We start from the raw sequence: 22,951 nt of genomic DNA on the forward strand, positions 1-22,951 counted from the left end.
AGTGATTTACTGAATCAACTTGACAATATCTCTGGAAGTGAAATGAAGTGACAGGAGTTGAGATTAGTTGGAGGCAGGGCTCTGGAATCACTTTCACCATCCTCTCACGATCATGCTGAAATGACCTTGGACCGTCCTGAATGAAAAGTTTTTGTTTTTTCTAGATTATTATTTGTTCAAATCAATTAAGCGAGCTAATTTGCTTTAAATCTAAAGAACAGATACAAACACTGTAACAGGTTTGCCAATGACTGCCTGTGTTCAGTTTCCTCTTCCAGGTCTACTTTCCACATGCACACACACACACATACACACAATCTGTGTCAGGGCTGAAAGCATGTTTTCAACCCTGTGTGATGTAAACCAAACCTGCAAAATAATGTTATATTACTAGTAGTGCTGTCAAGAGATTAAAATATTAATTACATGCTATGGGATTCATTTCGAACACACACACATATTGCTGAGCTGGCTTTTTGGCTTGCTTCTTCTGTACCATTACGCTGATATATTGAGGCCATAAAATGTTGGTATGAGGTCTTGCGCCTATATTTAAGGTTTTAACTCTTGTTATTCTCTTTTTATTCACATGTAAAATATCAAGTTTAAAAGTTTATATCAAGTTATTCTTTAGGTGTGTTTTAGAATATAAGATAATCCTTTGTCAATCTTTTTTAGTGTATGTAACCAAGTCTCTCTCATGAGAGTTGAACAAGGTTCTCATATGTTTGAGTGTGTTAGTAATCTATTAACATGAGATATCAGCAGCTGTGAAATGGGGACATCATTTTAGAAAGTTCCCGGAGAGATAAGATATTGGAGGGGGGTGTAGTCATATGTCCTGGGAATGCTTCTTCCACCCTGTCCCACTGCAGAGCGAAGCCAGATGTAAGTGTGTGTAAGTGGTTTGGTTTGTACTGTTGTTCAACAGAAGCATATTGTGACAGACTCAGGTGTGTAAATACTGTTGCACTAAAAGTATATTATACATTAAAAAGATCAAAGATCCAAACTGCAACAACAGACAGAGAAGGAGAGCAGGCCAACTGGAGTAACTGATAACAATGAACCTGCACTGGTAAACAAGAGACAAGCAAGCATGAGGAAATATCTGGTTCAAGAAGTTGGTCACTCCATAAGAACCACACAGTTAAACTGAATGACCTGGCAAAGACTGGAGGTTGAAAAGTGGATGGGCCAAAAACAAATAAGGGGGAAACCGCAGAAACACTAGTTCTGTTGGTAAACAAAAATGATTTAAAGACACACAAAAACTGAGCATATCGATATACAACTTGACATCACTAGAAGTAATTAACAGAGCAATTCAACAATGCCGCCACTTACAGCAACAAGTATGTAAAAAACATATGTTACTTACTTTTCCAACTTAATTTAGTTAACTGTACTGTCTGTACATATATGTATAGACAGTTAGATGGAAGTGGAAAACTGAATTTTTTTTCCCACTTTCTTGTGCCCTCCAAAGCCAAAGGACAGGTTTGACCAGTTTCTTTAATTCGATTAATCAAGCGAATGTGTAAATTGGTTTTGGTCAACAATTTAAAAACAGACAATAAAGCTTCTTGTCTTAGTCAGGGAAACTCTTCCAGAGGGTTGGGGCCCTATCATCCTTGGTCATCTCTTTGGGCTCTGGGCTGGTGAGTACTGATTAAAGCTCAGCTATGTTGCTTGGTGCCAAACCATGCAGTGCCTTAAAATTCAACAGCCATAATCAACTCTAAAACAATGTTGATGTAGGTCTCCCTAGACCAGTTTTCTACTTGTCTTTTTATCAATTTGGGAAAGACATCCAGTTCTTGGTCATTTCACGGGTTTGCCATATTTTCTCCACTTGTTGACTACTGTCTTCAATGTGTTCCATGGGCAGTGTTGGGGAGTAACGGAATACATGTAACGGCGTTACGTATTTAGAATACAAATTATGAGTAACTGTATTCCGTTACAGTTACAAATTAAATAGATGGTATTCAGAATACAGTTACATTGTTGAAATCAGTGGATTACATGACGGTACTTCTCGAGTTTATTCACTCTCTCGTAAATCCACCGGCGGCAAAACCCCCAGGAAGCAGCTGGAGACCAGGGCTGCCGTAAGAGCGCACCTTCCCCCGGCGGCGTGAAGAAGCCTCACCGCTACCGGCTCGGGGCCGGGACCGAAGCTCTGAGAGACTTCCGTCGCTACCAGAAATCTACGGAGCTGCTGATCCGCAAGCTGCCCTTCCAGCGCCTGGTGAGAGAAGACCGACCTGCGCTCCCAGAGCTCTGCTGTCATGGCTCTGCAGGAGGCCAGCGAGGCACGCCGGGTTCACACCGGACGCTGAAGCGCCGGGCAGCGCTAATAATATCACCCGTTGATCCAGAAGTATAAAAGCATATGGTCACTTGTTGCTCCAACATTAACTGTAACAGCGTCCCAATTTAATGTCATCCATCTTCAAGAACTTCTCCGCTGTTTGCTCCGTTCAATGTCGGGTGTCGAGGGTAAATTACGTATTCTCCGCCCCCCCCTCTCTTTTTATCTTTATGACTGCTTGTGTGTCTGTAGTGGATGGGCAGAGGGGGGCATTTAATAATGTGATCGGTAAAATTGGTAAAATTAAAACTCCAGGACACCAGAAGGGGAATACAAACTATGGGATGCATACTTTATCATTTATATCATATAAAATGTCATCAATATCGTTTCAAATCATTTTTCAGTGTGTTTCCTGGAGCGATACGCTCGCGTCAAGCGCAAAGAGAGAGAGAGTTTAAACTGCTGCTGCTCCACTGACTATAACAACGCCGCAATCATACACTTAAAAAATGCAATACAAACCGGAAGTATTCCAAGTATTCAGAATACGTTACTCAGATTAGTTAATGTAATGGAATACGTTACAGATTACATTTTTGGGCATGTATTCTGTATTCTGTAACGGAATACGTTTTGAAAGTATCCTTCCCAACACTGTCCATGGGATATCTAATGCCTTGGAAGTTCTTTTTTACCCTTCTCCTTAGTGATACCTTTACATTTTTGGCTGAGCTATACGTTTTAAGGTGGAAAGAATTTCTGACACGATTTCTCTTATCAAATTTTTTACGTCTACTTTACATTACAAAAACCTGGTATTTTAACAGTGATGTGTAGACTGTTTATATCCACTTTATATGAATATATACACAGGATATAAATATGCAGGGTGGATATGCATTGTTGCGCAAAGAGCAGCAGCAGTCATAGGGTGCATATCCAATATTGCAACATGTTGTAAAGTGCGTTGTCCATTATTGATTGCGGCTCACTGGAGTGTGTTTGTGTTCCCAAATGTTCAACCAGTCAGACTTCTGGGAAAGAGAAATGTTTGTTCTCAAGTGGTTGGCCTGAGGGTAGGAGCTGTGTGTCCTGGACTTTCCCCTACTGTAGCATGGGGATGTTCGCTGTCCCTGATGATATTGTGTGCCCTACTTATGAATCTGGTGTGATAAATGTCCTGGAGTGATGGGAAGGTTACTCCTGAGAAGATTTGTGCATTTGGAGGGTCCTGGGCAGTGCAGTCTCCATACAACACTGAGATAGAGCTGGTCAGGACGCAAAACTGTGCACCGGTAGAAGTTACTGAGAATTGTTGACGGTATAGCAAATATCCTAAACCTATTCAGGAAGTACAGTCGCAGTTGGGATTTCTTGATGAAGATGTGTGTTGTTAGACCTGGCGAGATCCTCGCTGATGTGAGTGCTGAGAAAATGCCATTCTCTGTCATCACTGTCCCACCTATGGATAATGGTCACGATACCTTTCACATCATGGCATGGTGCTGGAGTGGTTGCGTCAGAGCAAGAAGATTCTTGGATGGCCGGGGGCCTTTGTGTGTTGAGTTTGCATAATCAATTCCATTCAATTTTATTTGTATTCATGATGTACATGATTTCAAGGCACTTTACAAAAATGGTCGAGACCTTAAAATCTATTGAGAAACCCAACAGTTCCCACAATGAGCAGCACTTTGGCGGCTGTGGAGATAAAAAAACTTCCTCGTTAACTTGAAGAAAGCTCTAGAACCAGACTGAGTGTGGGCGACCATCTGCCTCGACCGGTCGGGGCTGATCAGGGAGAAATGGGGAAGAGAGGAGAGATGGAGAGTTCTTGAATAATGGGACAGTCATGGCTGAAATGAATAATAGAACAAATAGGCAGAGCTGCTTCTTAATTTCAGGTGATTAAACACTAATGAAAACATTATGAACATTATATTCCCTCTTTGCCAACAGATCCCATAAATCACACACACTGGACTTTAAATTATTCAAGTTAGCACACTCTGATTATAATTATCTTCTTATATATTATTGTAATTTAGTGAAGGGAATCTCACATTAATTTAAAACAAAATACTCCATTACAAGTTAAAGTCTTATTTAAATCCTACTCAAATAACAAAAACAAAACCATAAGTATAATGTACAAGAAATATCATCAAATTTATATTATTTGACTTTATTCTCGACAGCTCATCTACTACACTTTCTTCAGGTAATTGACATTTTCTCGACAGTAAAATATTGCCTCCTCGTTATTTTCCTGCCCACCCTTTCTGTAAAATCCATTTGAGTACATGTCTAGAACAGAACTAATATAACCCATTATTTATTTGAGCTCTTCTGGCTCTTTTTTCTTTTTTTTTTACAATAGCCATGAGAACAGCATACTTCTCTGCTACCTATAACCAGTTTAAATTCCTTCTCTTATGGAGATTAGCTTCTCATGATCAACTTGTGAGATGCTACATGACACATCAACAGACCTAAGTCCCATGATAGGTAGATGCTTCCATCTCAAGGCCAATTAAATCGTTCAAAAGTAAATTAATAAAAAGTTAAATTTGAAGGATGGTGTTATGGATCCATTGTCACTAGCTGGATTGTCAGAGAATGTATATCTATCAAAAGTACTACTACAGGTACTGTTCAGTGCATAAAAGGTGTAGGAGTCTAAAAAAGTAAAGACTTAAAACTGATCGAGTCAAGGGACATACAGGATATACATTTCATCATGTTCTTATGGAGGAATTATCATTAATTTATGTGACTTCTTGATTGACTGAATGAAAATGCAAAACACAAGTACGAGAAAACATTTAATTGTTCAACTATAAAGATCACAGCCAATTGCATGCATAGTAACACACTGACACAAAAGTACTTCAAACACTTCAAATATCAAAAGTTCAGAATGCGTTCAACACTCAATTAGTGTTGCAATGCTTATTCAGAGAAGAGAAAGTCAGGTTTGCTGCATCACATTAAAGCCCCCTGATAGAACACAATGATACATCTGACAAATTATTCAGATGGGATGAGTCTATCTGGGTTAGGCTGGTAAAAACTAGCTGAAGTTGTTACTTTCAGTCAATTTTTGTAATGTACTCAGGTCCGAATTTTTCATACATTACATTTACATTACAGGTCATTTACACACTTTAATACAATCATTTAACAATGGCATTGCCGTAGTATTGCAAAGATACTAGAAGAATGTCATTTACAAGTTTCCTTATGCAACTGCTGGCTTTTACCCCCTCGAGGTCATTACTGATTGGAGCAACTTCTTTGAAATAATAACTCCGGTTCATGCAGTATACTCAGTTTTTCTTTCTGAAAAAGCCAGCTCAAACAGTCCATGACCTTAACTCATGACTGACATCTTGTGGCAGTTCTTGTAATTTAAAGGCATTAAGTATAGCATCCACAATAAAATATAAAATAAAATTTTTTAAATCTATTGTAAAATTACAGTATTTTCTTAAAGACAGTCTGTCCTTGAGTTTAGCTACCTGTTGCTTGGTTTTAAAAAGGAAAAAAAGGCTGTGAACTACAAATACAAATTCTGTTCAATACCAATATAGTTATTTCGGTATTTAAGATAAAAAATACTGTGAACATTGCAGATTTTGTATTTTTATGAGAAATTAGATGATAAAAGAAAATTTAAAACACTTTATTGAAATACTACTACAAAAGATAGAAAAATAGTTCTAGTATTACAGTTGGCAGCAGACTGGCTGGGCTCAGAGGAGGAGTGATGGTGGCTTGTTGGGAGCAGTGGGATCACATGATAGAGCAGCCTCTCTTGGCAGAGCGAGGGTCTCCCTGCAAAGTGACAACAAACATTCAAAATTAATTTAAAACTCTCTCACACGCACGCACGGGTATCTGCTCCTTTGTGCGATGAGCAACATACTTTTGACCTCACCTCACAGGGTATAATAACAATTGATTATTTTTTCCATCAAGAAAAATGCTTCGGTGCCTGTTGCACTTGTCCCAGAGGTTGAAACGCCAGGCGCAGACGCGACATCATCTGCGATTGTCGTTCCAGTTGTTACACCTGTCCGACTCCTAATCCTGATTTACCATCTTCTGTGGAGATGGCTTCATCTGATTAAGAGCCAGTTCAAGATCCAGAGCCTACTTAAAAATTGCTGCGCTATGAAAAAGCGACCTACTCGATGCATTGCATTTACTGCAAAGAGTGCGGCCAAAGCATTGCGGGAAAAGGTGCTTTTCCTGTTTCGACAACAACATTCAGAATTGAAAACCTAAAAAAGCATGACTTTTCTTAAAAGGCACACCTTGTGCCGTGACAGGTGCGTTACTGGTACTCTTTTGTAGTAACTTATTTAAGTTGCGTCCTCTCTAAACATGTTTGTGTGGACAGTTTTGGTCTGTTTTTTTCACGATGGAACTACTGTTTTCAGTCGCTCAGCAACACCACATTGTTTACTCCAGGGATCAGCTGATGGCACTGAACCTCTGGGATTTCAATCGTGTTCGCATGGATAAAACACTTATGTCACCTGCAAAACCAGAGGGGGAAGGATGCTGGACCTGCTCTAAACAGAGAAGCATAATCCTTCAGTGCATCTTACAACCTGCTATGTGTCTCTGGTGAAAAGGCACCCTGTGATCACACATACAGTGAGGAGATGGTCAGAGGAGAACTATGAGGCACTGCAGGCCTGTTTTGAGGTGTCTGACTGGGATGCACTCTGTGAGTCGGACGGACTGGTCATTGATGGGCTTACAGAGTGCATCACGGATTATATCTGTAAACTTCTGTGTGGACTGCACTGTCTCAACAAGGACTGTCGGCTGTTACCCAAATAACAAGCCATGGTTGCCTAGAACTTTCATTTACATTGCAGAGCCTGTACCTTCTTACTTCTACTTGAGTAAAGGAGTTGAATCAGTACTAATCTTTTTTTTTACTCAAGTATCTGTTCTTCTACTTAAGTATAGAATGTGAGTACTTTTGCCACCTCTGCATACATACATACATATATAACTGTTAATATAAATATAATATAAATAGTAACTGGACTTGGATCCTAAATCTGATAGTGTAGTTTCACCTGCTGGTCGAAGAGTTCCTCCTCGTCCACTCCATCTTCCTCGTCCTCATCCTCCTCTTGTTCTTCTATGGCTGTCTTGTACATTGTGGTTCTCTTTGCCACCTCCTACGCAAATGCATTTGAAAAAAGTTTAGTTTTTTTTCCCACTGGGCAGCCTTATTAATCTAAGAGTTCTATACTTCTTGGGTGGGACTGTCTGGGACATTTAGAAAATTGCAGTCGTATTTTTCAATTGACCTGCTCTTCAGAAATCATTACGGTCAACAACAATTTTTTGTTTTATAATTTAGGAGAACCTCCTCCAGACACAACTCTAACTAGCATGGGAAATGGTTAAAAAAATGGCTATTCTTGGATATAAAATTACTGACTCATTTCTAATTAAAGCAAAAATCTTTGAAACTATGCATTCTGAGTTCAAATCAAATTACATTGCTCTGAAGAAAATGTAAGCCCCTTTCTTAAGTTCTTCTTTATTGTATATTTGTCAGAATTAAATGTTTTAGATCATCAGAAAGATTAAAATTAAATACAAAAGGTACTGGAATACATGAGATTGTTGATGTTGTTTTTAACTATTACTAAAACTTGTTGGATGATCTGAGACAATGAAATGTGACAAATAAGTGAAAAAGTGGAAATATCAAGGTGTGTCTGTGTGTGTACCTCTCCCTGAGGGTTGATCAGCACCACATGGACGTCCTCGCCTGTAGCCCAGGAGGACTGGTTCTTCCAAAGCAAGTCTGTGGGAGGTTTGGAGCTCACACCAGCATCAGACGCCCACACCTGACCAAAAACAAGCACATTAGTCTTCAAAAAGCCCCCAGAAACCCCCTAATATTCAACTCAATATAACATTAAGTGACTAAGAACATACACTACTGATATCAGTCAGATCTTTCCTGTATTAGTGGTTTAAAAGCAAGCCAGAAGAAGGACAAAAATAGATGCTGTTGACTGGACAGACAGACTTAGACAACTTCTGACATAAATCCAGGGCCAGCTTCACAAACCAGGTTTAGATTTAGCCAGGAGGAGGCATTAATGTTTACTACAACATTGAAGGGGCTTTCCTGAGCTTGGCTTACGTCTGGCTAAGTTTGTTAGAGACTTAGAAGTCCTGCAGTAAGGGAGGGCTAAGCCTCGTAAGGATAGGTATGAGCACATGATATTCGAGTTATGTTGTTCATAAGACAAATACATATTTTAAGCAATTCTAGGTTCAGCTGAAAAGGATTAGAATCTAAGACAAACACTTACCATGACTTTCTGGCCAGCCTTCAGAATATATTTGGGAGTAAACTTGTAAGTGGCTGTAGCATTTCCAGTAGTCTTGATCAACTCAAACCCAACCATGGCCTGGTCCTGAGACAAACAATAATAAAATGGGTGTTATATTGTACTGTTACATCTAAGAAAAAAAAAGAAAAAAAAACAGGGACTCACCTCATCTCCACTGTGCTGGAGGCAAATGAACTTGCCATCAGTATCAATTTCATCAATGCAGATGGATCCTGTGGCTGAAGCAGAGTGAGCAATGGACACAGAGCTGCTGGCTTCTTGTTCCTCCACGTCGACACGCTTTCTCTTTCCTCGAGTGGTCTGCACGCTGCGGCTGCTGGACGAGGCTCTTGACACCGTGACACGAGATGAAGGACTGGGAGACAGTTTCAGTCTAGAAACACACATACACAGACACCACAGTTAGATATCTGATGGCCTGTATTTTCGTAATGTATGGCATTTGTAACACTATTTTGACCATGAAGGACATAGGACACAAGGAGAAGGCGAGTCACACAGTTTTCAGCACGGTAACTCCTGATTAGGAAAACATGCGTGTGAAGTGACAGTGAGTCTGGATGATCCTCCTGCTGTTCTGTGTCATCCTGCTCACAGAAGACACATCAAGCTGGAGGAGAGTAGCTCTGCAACAATAGACAGACTAAATCAACTTCAATTCCTATACTGATAAAGTTGGAAACGAATTTCATCATTGGTTTGATGGGTCCTAACCAACAACAAAAGGAGGGTTATTTTATAATGTCCTGATTCCTGTTATTTTGCATGACTTGACTACTTTTCTATAGGTGCATGGCTATCTGAGTGAACATACCGTCCCCTGGAATGAGAGTCAACTGCTGTATTGGAAATGCAACATGTCCCGCTTCTCTATCCTAGCCAAAGCAGCACGCAAGTACCTTTCAGCTTCATGTATATCAGTCAACAGTGACCTACTTTTCTCTGATTAAGTAAAAGTTGTTGAAGAAAAGAGAAATAAGATCCTATGCGAGAAAAGCAGAAATGCTTATCTTGGTAAGAGAAAAAGAAAAAATGCTGCTAATCAAGTAGGCTTAGACTTTACATTTGTTCAGTGTTAAGTACATTTACTTGAGAACATAAAGTTGGGAAAATTGCGCAGAATACAGTGTATTTTATACATTTTGGTAAACTTTATAAGTGAGAATAAAGTGGGGACATGTTTCAATTTGATTTATTTAGCCTTGAGATCAACTTGAAAGAGGTTTTGTACTTTGATAAGTGTGCCGTGAATATTGGCAAGTTTAATTAGTCATAAAAGCTTTTCAGGATATTTAGTTATATGGTCAATTTTTCTTAGATGCAAGTTAACATTATCATTAAGTCATACACTTGCTACAATTTAGAAAAGTGGCAACCATTAGTTACTTGTGTTTTTCATGGTGGCCATTTAACTTCTTGATAGATGATTTATGGCGCGTTAAGTATAACGTAATATTATATTTCTTGCCATTATTCAGAGACATTCTAAAGTGAATGAGCAATATTTGATGAAATATATTATTTAAATTTCCTATGACCATTTATTTAATTTTTTAAGTGTCGTGGCATTGTCTTAACTTGTCATCTATACCAGGAATTACTCTGTCTGGGTTCAGAAAGAAGTAATTTGGTGTCAGAAACAGAGAAGAAATTTATCTGATGTGATTACAATTTGCAACATTTGCCGCTCCTCACCTTTCTTCTTCTCCTTCCAGAAGTTTGCGGTAGGCGTTGATCTCCATGTCGAGGGCAAGCTTAACGTCAAGCAACTGTTCGTACTCATTGAGTTGTTGCTGCATCTTGGCCTGGATCTCCATCAACTCACGCTCTTTGTCTGCCATCAACCTGCGGCTCTTGTCTTTCTCTTGAGACAATGCAGACTCCAGCTCCATAATACGCTCACGCCAACCACGGGTCTGAATACAAACATGGTCGGAGAGGGAGGTAGCAGTAATGCATGTGTCACAGATCATCCCAACACTTAATCATGTGTTTAACATGCTTCAATTCCATCATAGCAGAGATGAAATATTTATCCAATGAAGCATCAGTGAATCAGATGGTGCATTTGTTAACTTGAGAAACGGGTAATGTGAACATAAACCTGGATCCAGAGAATCATCCTTTGATAATCCTGTGTATGAATGATTGACTCAATATTTCATAAAAAAGGTGAGCATAGGACTGTTTTATAATTAAAGCCGATTGTTTTCACAGCTTTACAGATGGAAACATAAGTGATAGCATATTGATGGCCTGTCCGTCGTAAAATCTTGAGCTAGACTTCCTGCATTATCATTTATTTCACAAGTATCTGATGCAATATGCCCCCACAGTGCTAGTTAATAAGGAAGATAAAATGTTAACCTCCTTCTGCAGTCCTGTCAGCTGGGCGCAGAGGCTCTCAATCCTCCGAGAGGACTCTCTGAGCTCCTCTCGGGCCACGTTGGCTGAAGCTCCATTCATCTCAGACAACCGATGCAAATCCTCCAGCTGGAAACAAACAGATGATTCTAGTCAGCAACATAAACGTTGTTTCCTTCTCATCACACTTAAAAGGGAACTTAGCAGTCAGTCACTTCCTGACATACAGGAAGTTGCTGATGTTGTGTTTGCCTTGCTGGCTTACTCGATTATAAAAAGTAAGAGTGACGTAGACTTCCTTACATGCACACTATGAATTAGGACAGTATATGGTTGTATTTTTGCATTCATCTTTTCAGTCATCAGTCTTAATGTTCTTTTCTTATCAATGTTCTGAAGGACTAGACAAACATGCAAACAGTAATATGAACCAATCTTTTTAAAATCAGTGTTGTGCTAAAGTTAACACATGCAGTTATTTCATTTTACATATGCACTATACACTGCATATGTTGCTCATCATCCACATCTGTTTACATCACACCTTATCAGACAATTGACTAATAACTCTTTGTCTAACAAAATCCAATCTTGTCACTCTCAGTTCATGCCCTGTGATGTCTTTACAGCAGCCAACGCAACTGTGAAAGAAAAGTTTCTTTCATAGAGAAAGAGAGGATTCTTAGAGGATGGGTCTTGTTTCATGAAACCTCACAGTCCATAAAGAGAGTTAGAGATTGTTCACCTCATCTTTCACTGTTTTCTCTCAGAGGCATGTGTGAGAATACAGTGAGCAGAAGACTCAAATGAGAAATGGAGGGGCACGTGGTCTTTTCCCTTATTTTCTGAAACACAGACACCACCTCCTCCTCTACCAGCTACTTTGATCACAGCGTCCAGGTAGTGTTGTTAAGCTAGGTCTCTGAGATGAATCACACAATGAGGCGTAGTTCTCATTCCGACCAAATCCATCCTGTTCTTAAGAGTCTCATTTACAAATGCTGCTTACGCACAAAACAGGGTCTAAAAGATGCGTATGCCATGCGTATGGATCTATAAAAATCAAACTTGACAGGAGAATACGCCAACCTGCGCACGAACTCTGACCCATGAATACAAACATTTTGGAGATGGCAAAGTGCTGATGCAGATGAAAGGTGGTGAATTGAAGCCAGATTATGGCTCCACTTTATCATAGACATTAAACGAGCACTGTTATTTGTGCTCATAAAACATAACTTTTCCATAAGAACCTTCAATTGGAAAACAACTTCCTGCAAATTGAGCTCAGATAAGGTAGGCAATGTAAATTTCAAGTACTGTACGTGTCCTAATAACTTCTGATAAGTATTGGTGTTTAATTGTTAAAATAATAAAGGGAGTGCAGGTCAGTGGAATAGTGGGGAGAGAGGACAGTCAGGACACACTAGTTTTCATAAAGGATGTGTGTGAAATTCACTGTAGGGCAGGAGTGGGGGATAGAAGGATGGGGAGGAAAAGAGTCCTCAGCAACTAGGAAGATTTCCTGAGTAGTTGAAACAAGTTCCCTCAGAAAGCAAGTCTCTTATTTATTCAGTTTATTTGCGAGTGGCAACCAACTTCAAGGTGCAATACCGCCATCTACTGTGTTGGTGCACTGTTTCTGTAGGTACTGCAATGTGAGGTCGATGCGACCCTGACAGCGCTTCTTTTGTTGCCTTCACCTTTATATCTGACCAATTTTTAAATGGTATTTCAGGCAATGTCCTTTCTGTCGTACGCCCTCTTATTCACTGAAATATCTGCAGCAGCAACATAACACACACAGACACACACTTGTACTTCATATTGCTTAATGCAATTATTCACAATAGAAATCCATTGATTACCCAGGTCATTTAACATTGTAGCAAGTGTATGACTCTTGACCATTTATGGTTAATGTGAAGGCATGTCGAGGGAAGGATATGGGGGAGAACCGTGCACAAAATACACGCCAATATATTGTGAATCGAAAGTTGTTGGGCTGATGGTTGAAGATTGGATATTTGTTAACATGTCGCTCAACCCTAGCACGTAGCCCAGCTGCCATTTCCTCTCCCTCCACTGTGTTATTTCGCTGGTTGGATGGCAATGCCAGTGGTCTTTAGGGTACGTAGGATCTCAGGGGACTAAAAGTGTTGAAATTAAACCCTGTGTAGTTATTACAGATGGAAAGCAGCTGGAATCAATCATAGCTGGAAAAGTGCAGCTACCCTAATAGAAAATAGAGTAACAAAAACGTGCACAAAAAGAAAAAAAAGAGAGAGAAGCAGCTGCGTCTGCATGCACCACTGCCATTCAGAAGAAGTGCTTTGTACTCCTGTGTTTCAACATGACAATGACCCTGAGCCCAGAGCTTGCTGTCAAAGAGCTTGACCAGCCTGCACAAAGCCCTGACCTCAACCCTTCGTCCTCTGGCATGAATGAATGGTACTGAAACTTTTAAAGTTAAGTTATAAAGTGAGTGTTTGATTTCCTACTTTGGCCATGTAGGTGCCCTCCATGTTTTCCTTGTATATCTTGATCTGCTCCTCGTTCTGAGCCCTCATGTCAGTCAGGGCCTCTGTCAGTTTATATTCATACTCCTCTTTCCGCCCAGAGTCCACCTCCACCAGTCTGGTCTCGTATCGCTGCCGGGCCTCTTTCACTTCCTGTAACACAGCACAGAGTCAGCACTGTTTCACCCTGTCCTAATTGATTCAAGTCAATTGTGGTTAGTTTGCAAAAACAAAAAAAATTCATAATTTGTTTTAATGAATTGGATAACCATTTGTTGAAGTCCTCTAGAAAATGATCATGCTTCTGCTGTTGTGGGAGACGTTATCTGTTCTGTTTGATCAACTAATCTCACGTACTCACCTCTTCATGCATGCTCTTACGGAAGTCTTTGTCCTCGGTTAGACTCTGGCAGCGATTTTCAAAGTCAACGCGCAGAAGCATTTCATCTGAAAGGTGCTTTTTGGCCTGAGTGAGACCTGTATCCAGCTGATGACACACACACAAAAACAGTTCTTTAAAAATAAGTCTGGATGAAATGGTTCTCAAGTTTAATACAGCCAGAATAGCATTCAAGAAAAACTAAACCCGACAGGGAAGCACTAGTGAACGAATCAGATAGAAGTAGACAACACTTACAACTACACTTTACGCTTTAAATAGCCACAATTAATCTCCCTGTATCACTCTATTAGTGTCCAAACGAACAGTTGAAAAGACACACAGATCTTTAGACTCAGCATATTTATGTCAGTAGTGCAGTACCTCCTGCAGCTCTTCTCGCATGTCAGTCATGGTGGCCTCCAGGCCCCTCTTCTCAGACAGTGCTGTGGCCAGCATAGCGTCTTTGGAGTTGAGCTGAGCCTCCAAGTCCTTCAACCTGGCCTGGGCTCCTGCTGCCTCAGAGTCCTTCCTGTGGTAGCTGGAACAAGGCAAAGGCACGTTGAGTTTGTGTAGATGATAGTGTGTGATGCTGGCGTCAGCTTGAGATCCCTAAAACTCAAAAGATTGCCATCAAGGACCTAAGCCACACCTGAACAATGGCAATCAAAGGTATGTAAACCCTTTTTAGCTTGACCTGGTTTTCTGCATTAATTGGTCATTAGATGTCGCCAGATCTTCCTCTAAGTTACAAGCATGGACAAACACAATGTAGTAGGGGACGTTCATAAATAACTTGCAGAGCATCCTCACTTTCTGACAAAACACATACACACAATAAGGGAGCGAGCAGAGACAGTGAAACAAATCAAAAGTAGAAAAAGTATTCCCCATCCCAGATTATATATTTTTTCAGTGACATATTGGGTTGATGGTGACTCTGCTGCTTTCAGCTTTACTGTTGCTTATCTAGATGCATTATTTGTTCATGTTTGAAATAATTCAAAGTTCTCCATGAACCTTTTTTGAAAATGTTTATTTATAAAGACGCGCAGGATTTCTATTTCCTAGCCATAAGCCTGGTTTAACTAAATAAACACTGAAGTCTTTCAGGGGGTTTGTGAGCAAAGAGGACTTTTTTTCTCATGGTGTGCCTCTGGGTTAAAAGGGTGTGGGTCTGCCACTAAAGTGGACAAACTATGAGTGGAATGTAGAGTGGTATGTCCACTTTCTCACGTGTTACTGAAAAACATCAGCTAGGAGAGGCCAGGCTCTCACTTCACAGAACATAGTCAGTCAACCATATGAGAACACAGCAGCTACCAAACATACTTTAGAAAGTTATCATATAGATTCCTCAAAAAGAACATCAGAGCTGTATATTCAAAAACAGCTCCTGTTGTTATTATATATATATATATATCTTATCTATCTATATTGTGCATCTTAAGTTTCCAGTCAACACAGAGACAATTATAAATTGGCCAGAGACATTTTAGGATTCACACAGGCATGAGAGGCCAAATGGGTTCCATGTTTTGATGAAATCATCAACGTAACAATTTTTACTGAATGATCAAACTAATCATAGTACATTAAAAAAGGTATTTGACTTGTCTTCCGATGATGAGCAAACACATAACTATCTGTTAGTTCATCAAACGGACCAGACACAATCCACAATTTTAAACATAACAGAGTACACTGCACAGCTTCCAGGATTAATCAGAAAACATTCATGAGTGATAGACAAAACCAGTTGGACACAGTCCAGTTTCCTTCAGTCACTCGAATATGAAAGTGGGCTGTAGCCTTCAACAGCAAATAAACTTAAGTTATTGAATAAACAACAAACAGCCCTCACCCTGTTTTAAAGATAATGTGCAACTCTATCTACATAATGGTTGTATTGTCCACTCTAGCTGGTGTTGTTGCAGCTGCTGGAAACACCTGCTCTACTGGAACAAATGTCCTGAAGTGTCCTCACAACATATGCTGCCAGCCCAGTGCCACCAGTACATGCATCTTAACTCAGAGCAGGAAGTGTGTCACTTTTATACAGTTCATCTCTTCTGTATGCATTATGTTCGAAGCATGTAATTAATAATAATGTTTAATTGCAATACTGCAACGGCAGCGGTTCAATCTCCAGCCTGTGTTAACCAAACAGCTGCTCTGTCATCATGGGCCTCTGAAAGCCAAGGAAACCCACCAGGTGCGATTGTTTTAGAATTTGTGCAGTTGGTCAACTAGCAGATCTTTGACTTCAGGGACCACAGTAGAATCTCCAGTTTCCCAGAGGAAACTTTGCACATTGTCTCCTTATGCACTTTGACAGCTGTGACACAGTTGCTGCTGCCAAGATCTCCAGGATCAACAGAAATTCACCATAACAATGTGAATGTTTCTACTTTTGTATGTACAGTCTATGGTTTCTAGTCATGTTTATTAATACATGAGTATTGTGCTGGTGTTTATTACTCTAGACAGATCCGGGTTGTTTGACCCTAAAGGCTCCATGTGACTAACCTTCAAGGGAGCGGACTCGTTCTGAATAAACCACGGGTCAAGTATTCATAACGAAACTGATACCAACAACTGATTGGATCTTTTCCTTATTTAGGATTAGTTATAGTAAATCTCACGTTAAAAGACTAACAGTAGTGAGTTTCAGCTTCAAATCAGATAATGGTGGATGAGTGATGACTAGAACTGTTTGTTAATTTAAAAGATCAATGTTGTGATTACATCAAATCTAAATTTGCCGTTGAACGTTCAACTGACGCTCTCTCCCCTGAACAGAGTTCCGTGCGTGATGGATCAATTGTGGCTAGAACATCTAAACTGCTATAACTCCACCAAACCAGGACCCTGGAATACTTGCATATTTGCACCAGCACCATAACAAGCATATTCGAACATTTGCAGTACTGCACAAATTGAACATTCACCTGTAAGGATATATATTTAGATGTATATATTTTATTTTCTATTTAAAAATTTTGATATTCTATTTCATTGTTATTCTATTTTATTCTTTTTTTATTCTATTTTATACTTGAGCATTGCTTAAAGAGAGTGTGTGACCCAAGCTTTTCATTGACAGTGACTACTTCATGTTATCTCTGTTCATTTGACAATAAAAAATCTTGAATCTTGAATCTTAAAGTCAGCTGCAGCTTCACACTCGTCTGCAGGCGTCCCTGTGCGCGTTAGAGCGTATGGCACAATTCAAGTGTTACAAGGCTTACTTGTGCAGAAGCTGCTCATTCTCGGACTTGAATTTCCCCAGCTCGATCTGCAGCCATGCCCGCTCCTTGGACGAGTCATCCAAACACCTCCTGGCGTCGGCTAGCTCGGTCTCATACAGGGCTTTCAGTCCAGTGACCTCCCTGCTCCGGACCTCTTCCTTTTCGCTAATTTGCAGATGGAGTACGCTGTTTTCGGACTCCAAGCTGCGGACAGTGTCGATGTAGTGGGCCAGGCGGTCGTTGAGGTCCCTGAGTTGGTGTTTCTCCTGCAGTCTGGTGATCCGGGTCGGACTGAGCGGTGTGCCGCTACCGCACGTGCTTCTCTGGCCGGTCGGAGTTGCGGCCGCGGTCGCCATTTGTACAAGAGGAGCTAAAAAAAACGGAATAAAATATACAAAGCGAACCGAACCAGACCAGGACACAACTTGTGCTGGTATAACAATTTGTATTTCGGCGGTAAACAACCGGCACTTCCGAAAACTACCCTGGAAGTGAATGTCTTCTATTCTTCACAGAATGGAAAGGGGTTTGGCTTCCTAACATGGCGGCTCATTGAAATGTTGACAATGTGACCGACTGGCCAATGGGATGGCTCGACGCAATGCGCTTCTCAACTTCTGGGTGGACTTGTAAATTACACCGAGGTAGGCCGATTAACTCCCGAGCGGGCGGAGACGATTTCCTCGTCAGACTGACCAAAGGCCGGCGCATGCTTCTGGAACGTCGTCTGCGGCTTTGAACCATAGACTTCTCTGAACGCAGGTGTGACGCAGGACTCGTTGTCATTCATGGTGAACGAGGTTATTTGGACTCCCTGGTGTCAGGTGTGTTCTTTTATCCTTAAATATGAGAGAAGCTGATCCAAAGTTTTGGTCCAATCAAGTGTTTTATTTAAAGATACAATGAAGAGTTATTCATAGCCAGTGTTGCCAAAGTTACTTTGAAAAAGTAACTAGGTTACTTTACAGATTACTTGATTTTAAAAGTAACTTAGTTACTTTACAGATTACTTGATTTTAAAAGTAACTAAATTAGATTACAAGTTACTTTATTAGTTACATTCAGCAGCTGCCGACAACCCCCCGCCGCCTCAACATAAAAATGACAACCGGTTTTGCCAACACTCACTTTATTAGAAGTGCATTTTTAACAGAAATGTACACAACAACAACGTATAATGTATTTCCTGACATTTTAAGTTGAACTTCAAAACTATTTCCTGAAAAAAAAAGGTTTTTATAAAAATAAAATAAAGACAGTTTTTCTTGACTTCACTTAACATAAATACTTGTTTTTATAAAAAATAAAAGAATGACAGTCTTTCTTGACTTCACTTAACATAAATACTTGTTTTTTTAAAATAAAATAAAGAGAGTCCTTCTTGACCTGACATATTTAACTGTTAACACTGTAATGGAAAAACTTACTACTTATGATCTACATTGTTTATAAATGTAACTATTAAATTCTTTTCAACATGTTTTATGAACATTGTCCCTGTTGTTCACAGCATTAGAGAAGCAAGGAGTGGTTTTACAAAAAGCTGTTCTGTGAGGCAGCCCGGCATTGACAGTAGTAGGGATCTTGTTTATTATGGCACGAAACGAGGGCGATTCAACTTAATTGTCGCATAGGCTACATGACTTCACTCCCAGAGACGCAAGAAGAAAAGATGTGCAGTACTCTGTGCTGAGCGCTGACAGTTATTATAACATTTCCCGTTTAAAACCGAATGACACGCCCTGAAGGAAGATGGTTTCAGTTTAGGGTAAAACCAGGGGTCGTCAACGTTTTTCAGGCCAAGGATATCCAAACTGATGGAGAGATGGAGCAAGGACCCCCCTCCTACTATATATATTGTATAAAATTGTGTTTTATATTAAACTGGGCCTAGTGCCATGTATAAACATAGCTACCCTGTTATTGTGAATTCAATACTAAGCTATTCAAATAATACACTGGTTCATATATTCAAGTTAGGAGCTGCAGTGTGTGCATTGCTGACTGAAAAATAACGTCTTCTGCCTCCATTTATCTGTTCGCTACAACATGTTGGATTCGTGTTCATGTGTATTTAAAGAGATTTACATTTGTGGGAAAAAAATTGGTTGGAAAAAAATGTTCCAGACCCTATCTTTACAATATATTGAGACCATATTGTGGTACTACAATTCAGTCAGCTTTAATGGTCCTTAAAATGTCTCTACAACTTTATTGGAGTCAACCTGTACTGAGTTGACTGAAGTTAATTTGGGCGTATATTTGTGTAAATACTGTTTAGCAAGGTCCTAATAAAAGGCAATTATCTGTCATGGTTACACACACCATTTCTTGTTGCATGTTCTATGTCACTTCTTGTTTTTATTTTGATACTCACGCTTGTCTCTGTTTCTTCTTGGTAGCTTCACTCCTACCCCTGTGTGTCTCACAGATGTCCCTGTGTGTAGTTTATCTGATGTCTGTCTGTAAAGGTCTGTGTCTTCTCCTTGTCCAGTGCCAGTTCGTCTTGTATTGCACAAAGCGTTCCAGACTTTTCGGACTTTACCCAAGACAACTGGAAACTGTGCTGCCAAAGGCACTTCCACTTCTATACTGCATTAAGGCCCTGAACACTATTATAAGGAAGATTTCAATTTATGATTTTTAATACATTTGCAAAAAATTCTATAAAAATATTTTCAGCAGGACACTGATGAAAAATTATATTTCTTTCCAATTAAATCTAAAGCACAATTGATGTACTAAATTCGATGGTATCTGAATAGTCTCTGAAGCCCCTGTTGACAGGTTAACTCAAAATTGACAGCTTGATAAAATTATGTAACCTTTGTTCACCAATGACCATCTTTTTAAGTAAGGTTACAGTAAACAACATCGTCACACTTCTGAAAAAAACAGCCATGAACTACAAATATGTGTGCATATCATACTTGTGCGTGTTAAGTTTGGCAGTGAAAATAATAGAGCAGGCCTGATGCTGTTTTCTACGGTGATCTCAACAGTCACAGTAACCTTATCAGTGACACCATTATCTTCATGCTGTGCAATGACAAAAAACTTCTCAAGATCCATATTCAACAATCGGCCAGAGATTATGTGGTTGCTTGTGCAGGGAGAATTTCCTTAAATCGGCTGACCTGTTCTCTTTCTAACAGAATAATCCAATAACAAAGAAGCTCATTAAGATGTTTCTTTCAGGAATACCTTCAGAGTAAGTAAGTAAAACTGCAACTTCCAGACTGCTGCCAAGTTTCAATATTTTTGTCTCTAAACTAAAACAAAAAGGTAAAAACATCATGTTATTGACAAGCAGCTTAACACCCCATTTAAATTTGCATTCACGAAGACACATTAGAAAGCCAGTTAAGCTTGGACAACTTGTGTTGCATCACATTGCTGCTGAAAATTATCACTAGTTTAGCTACGTTTTCCCAGTCTAACTTATTAGATGAGCCTGACCTCTGTTGCACTGCAGCTTCTCTTCAGAATGGATGCAAATCATTCAAACTAAATATGTTCACTCTCCTGTTTGTTAATACGACACTGATTACAACCTACTGCATCCATGGTATGGTCCACTGAGTTATATCTTTGTCCGACCACTGCGTAGTATTCTCAACATGATAAAACTATTCATGAAGTAAGCCTAACATTTGATTGTGTGCTCGGTTACAGCTGATGAACAAGTGTAAACCTGAACATAGCCCTGAAAGTGAGCTATAACTTAACTATGTGTGTGCAACCCCTTTCTCAGCTACACGTCTGGGCTCTGTTTTAAAAGATGCTTCATCTGACTGTCGCCTAGAATTAGAAGTGGAGTTGTAACGCATGTAAACAACTAGTAATAGCTCACATATCACTCCTATGACTCAAAGCATCTTTCCTTTAGCCTGCATTTGTGAACAGTATGCTGACAATATATTCCATAAGATAAACAGGTTTCATTTCTAACACAGTTGGACTACGAGTGTGGATGTAGCACGACATCAGTCCAGCCCACACTGCTGACAGTTGATTGCTTTATAAATGTGTACTATATGTATATGAAGGGCGGGGGGAAGTGGCCCCTTAATTTAGACATGTCCCAGGATAAATTAGGAAATTTCACAGTGGATAGAATAACTGCATTTTGAGAATAACTTATTTTGCAATACACCACCAAAACCCCACATAACCTTCCTAGGACAAATAGATTTTGTAATGAAGGGACCATACATATATTTTACTAACTCATAGGTTAATTTATTTGGCAGCTTAGCGAATCAAAAGCTCTTACACAGCACAGATACACCCAAGTAAGCTAAGACAGTGAGGTGTGGGGAAGAACAATATCTACCCTGTATGAGTGAGGCACCTGCCGGACACTGTCTCTGGATTTCTCAGTGAAGTGCTGACAATGTAAACAGTTTCAGAGTTTAACAAAAGGAACAGCTCTGGGCAAATGTGCACAGTGATTGCCACTATAAAAATGTAGCCTTGTTTTCAAGCTAAATTACAACTGACCTTGATTGCATTACAAATTGATGAAACTTCATATCTTTTTAGGAGACTGAGTAGATAAGGTATACTATTAAGCTCATTCAAATGAGCCACTAAACGATTCAAGTGAGGTCCATTTTTACCAATGTGCCTGTCTCCTTTTGTCCCAAGAACTGGGTATCAAAAGTTAATATTCCAAGTGTGAAAACTGTATCAATAACACCAAGAGTGAGGAACTGTTGTAATCAAAGCTGGTCTTGTTCGCTCATTTGAACAGATCAGTTCATGATTTGAATAGTAATATTCCAATAGACTATATTTCACTTGAGTGAGGTATTGGGCAGCTATTTGTGACAAAAGTTAAAATGTTTCCTGAAAAAATTTGTTTGTGAAGTATCAAAAAAAGGTGCATTTTAAAATTGGTAGCAAAATTCACATCAGCATTACGATGGAAACGTTGAACTAAACCAGCCCAGGTTAAAACATACATAAAGGTGTATTCAGACTAAAAAGCAATTTTGAGGAGAAACAATTCCATTGAAATTCAATGAAAGACAGATAACCATTTGTGCAAATTCATTTAGAGAAATAAAACCATTCAGATTAAGTGAAGTTACACTTATACCTAGGTTTAATGACGCTAATTAAGAAAAGTATTGAGGTAATAAAATAATATGACAGAAAGATTTGGAATTCTTGGTTGATTCTGGGATTGCACATTAGCTAGCATTCTAGACAAACATGTTGTCTACATTGATGGATGGGTCTCAATAACATCTCCACATTTGTTTAATTGTAGTGAGAAAATGTAAATAAAGCAAGACCGAAATGTCATTGGATTGAGGCTAATGTACTATAAGAATGTTTAAACAACCTCCAAATAATCCAGGTTTCAAGACTTCCATTTCTGGTAAATGTGCATGTCACTGAAACTGTTGTTACTATCAAAAAGGCAGGGTACCCATATTCACAGTCAGCCAGGCCAGTGTGTATACCATTTGATCCATGTAGAGTAGAATGTGAAAAACATTCACCCATACTATGCTAATTATGAACTGTTCTTTGTTCATTTAGCTTGTGCATGTATACACCCAAATAGGCAGTGTGGAGTAGAACCTTACAACTGACTGATTAATGCCTCCATAAATCGAAGGCTAACACAGAAACATAGCACACATTGTATGTATGTGCATGTGTATGGGTGCAAAAATGTGCAAAGGTGTATGGATGGGTGCACC

At 39.5% G+C, this 22,951-nt stretch overlaps 1 protein-coding gene across 1 annotated transcript; it reads right to left on the minus strand.

Moving 5' to 3' along the window:
- Positions 1 to 5,132: 5,132 nt before the first annotated feature.
- lmnb1 (lamin B1) lies at positions 5,133 to 17,741 on the minus strand. Its single transcript, XM_061080149.1, has 11 exons — positions 17,235 to 17,741; positions 14,368 to 14,524; positions 13,966 to 14,091; positions 13,587 to 13,757; positions 11,089 to 11,214; positions 10,417 to 10,637; positions 8,866 to 9,094; positions 8,680 to 8,784; positions 8,086 to 8,205; positions 7,420 to 7,524; positions 5,133 to 6,157 (listed from the first exon to the last, which is right to left on the minus strand). Exons 1-11 carry the CDS (start codon positions 17,588 to 17,590, stop codon positions 6,116 to 6,118), a joined length of 1,758 nt encoding a protein of 585 aa, XP_060936132.1. The 5' UTR covers positions 17,591 to 17,741; the 3' UTR covers positions 5,133 to 6,115.
- Positions 17,742 to 22,951: the final 5,210 nt, after the last annotated feature.

The sequence above is a fragment of the Limanda limanda genome, chromosome 1, assembly GCF_963576545.1.
Source record: "Limanda limanda chromosome 1, fLimLim1.1, whole genome shotgun sequence".
Lineage (NCBI taxonomy): Eukaryota > Metazoa > Chordata > Actinopteri > Pleuronectiformes > Pleuronectidae > Limanda > Limanda limanda.

Bases quoted from the DNA above. Each gene is read 5' to 3' on its own strand.
- lmnb1 (XM_061080149.1), bottom strand. From the start codon at position 17,590: ATGGCGACCGCGGCCGCAACTCCGACCGGCCAGAGAAGCACGTGCGGT. The intron at 11,215-13,586 runs GTAGGAAATCAA...GTTTGTTTCCAG, and splicing joins AGGGCACCTACATGGCCAAA to CTGGAGGATTTGCATCGGTT. The intron at 6,158-7,419 runs GTGAAACTACAC...GTCACTTTGCAG, and splicing joins AGGAACTCTTCGACCAGCAG to GGAGACCCTCGCTCTGCCAA.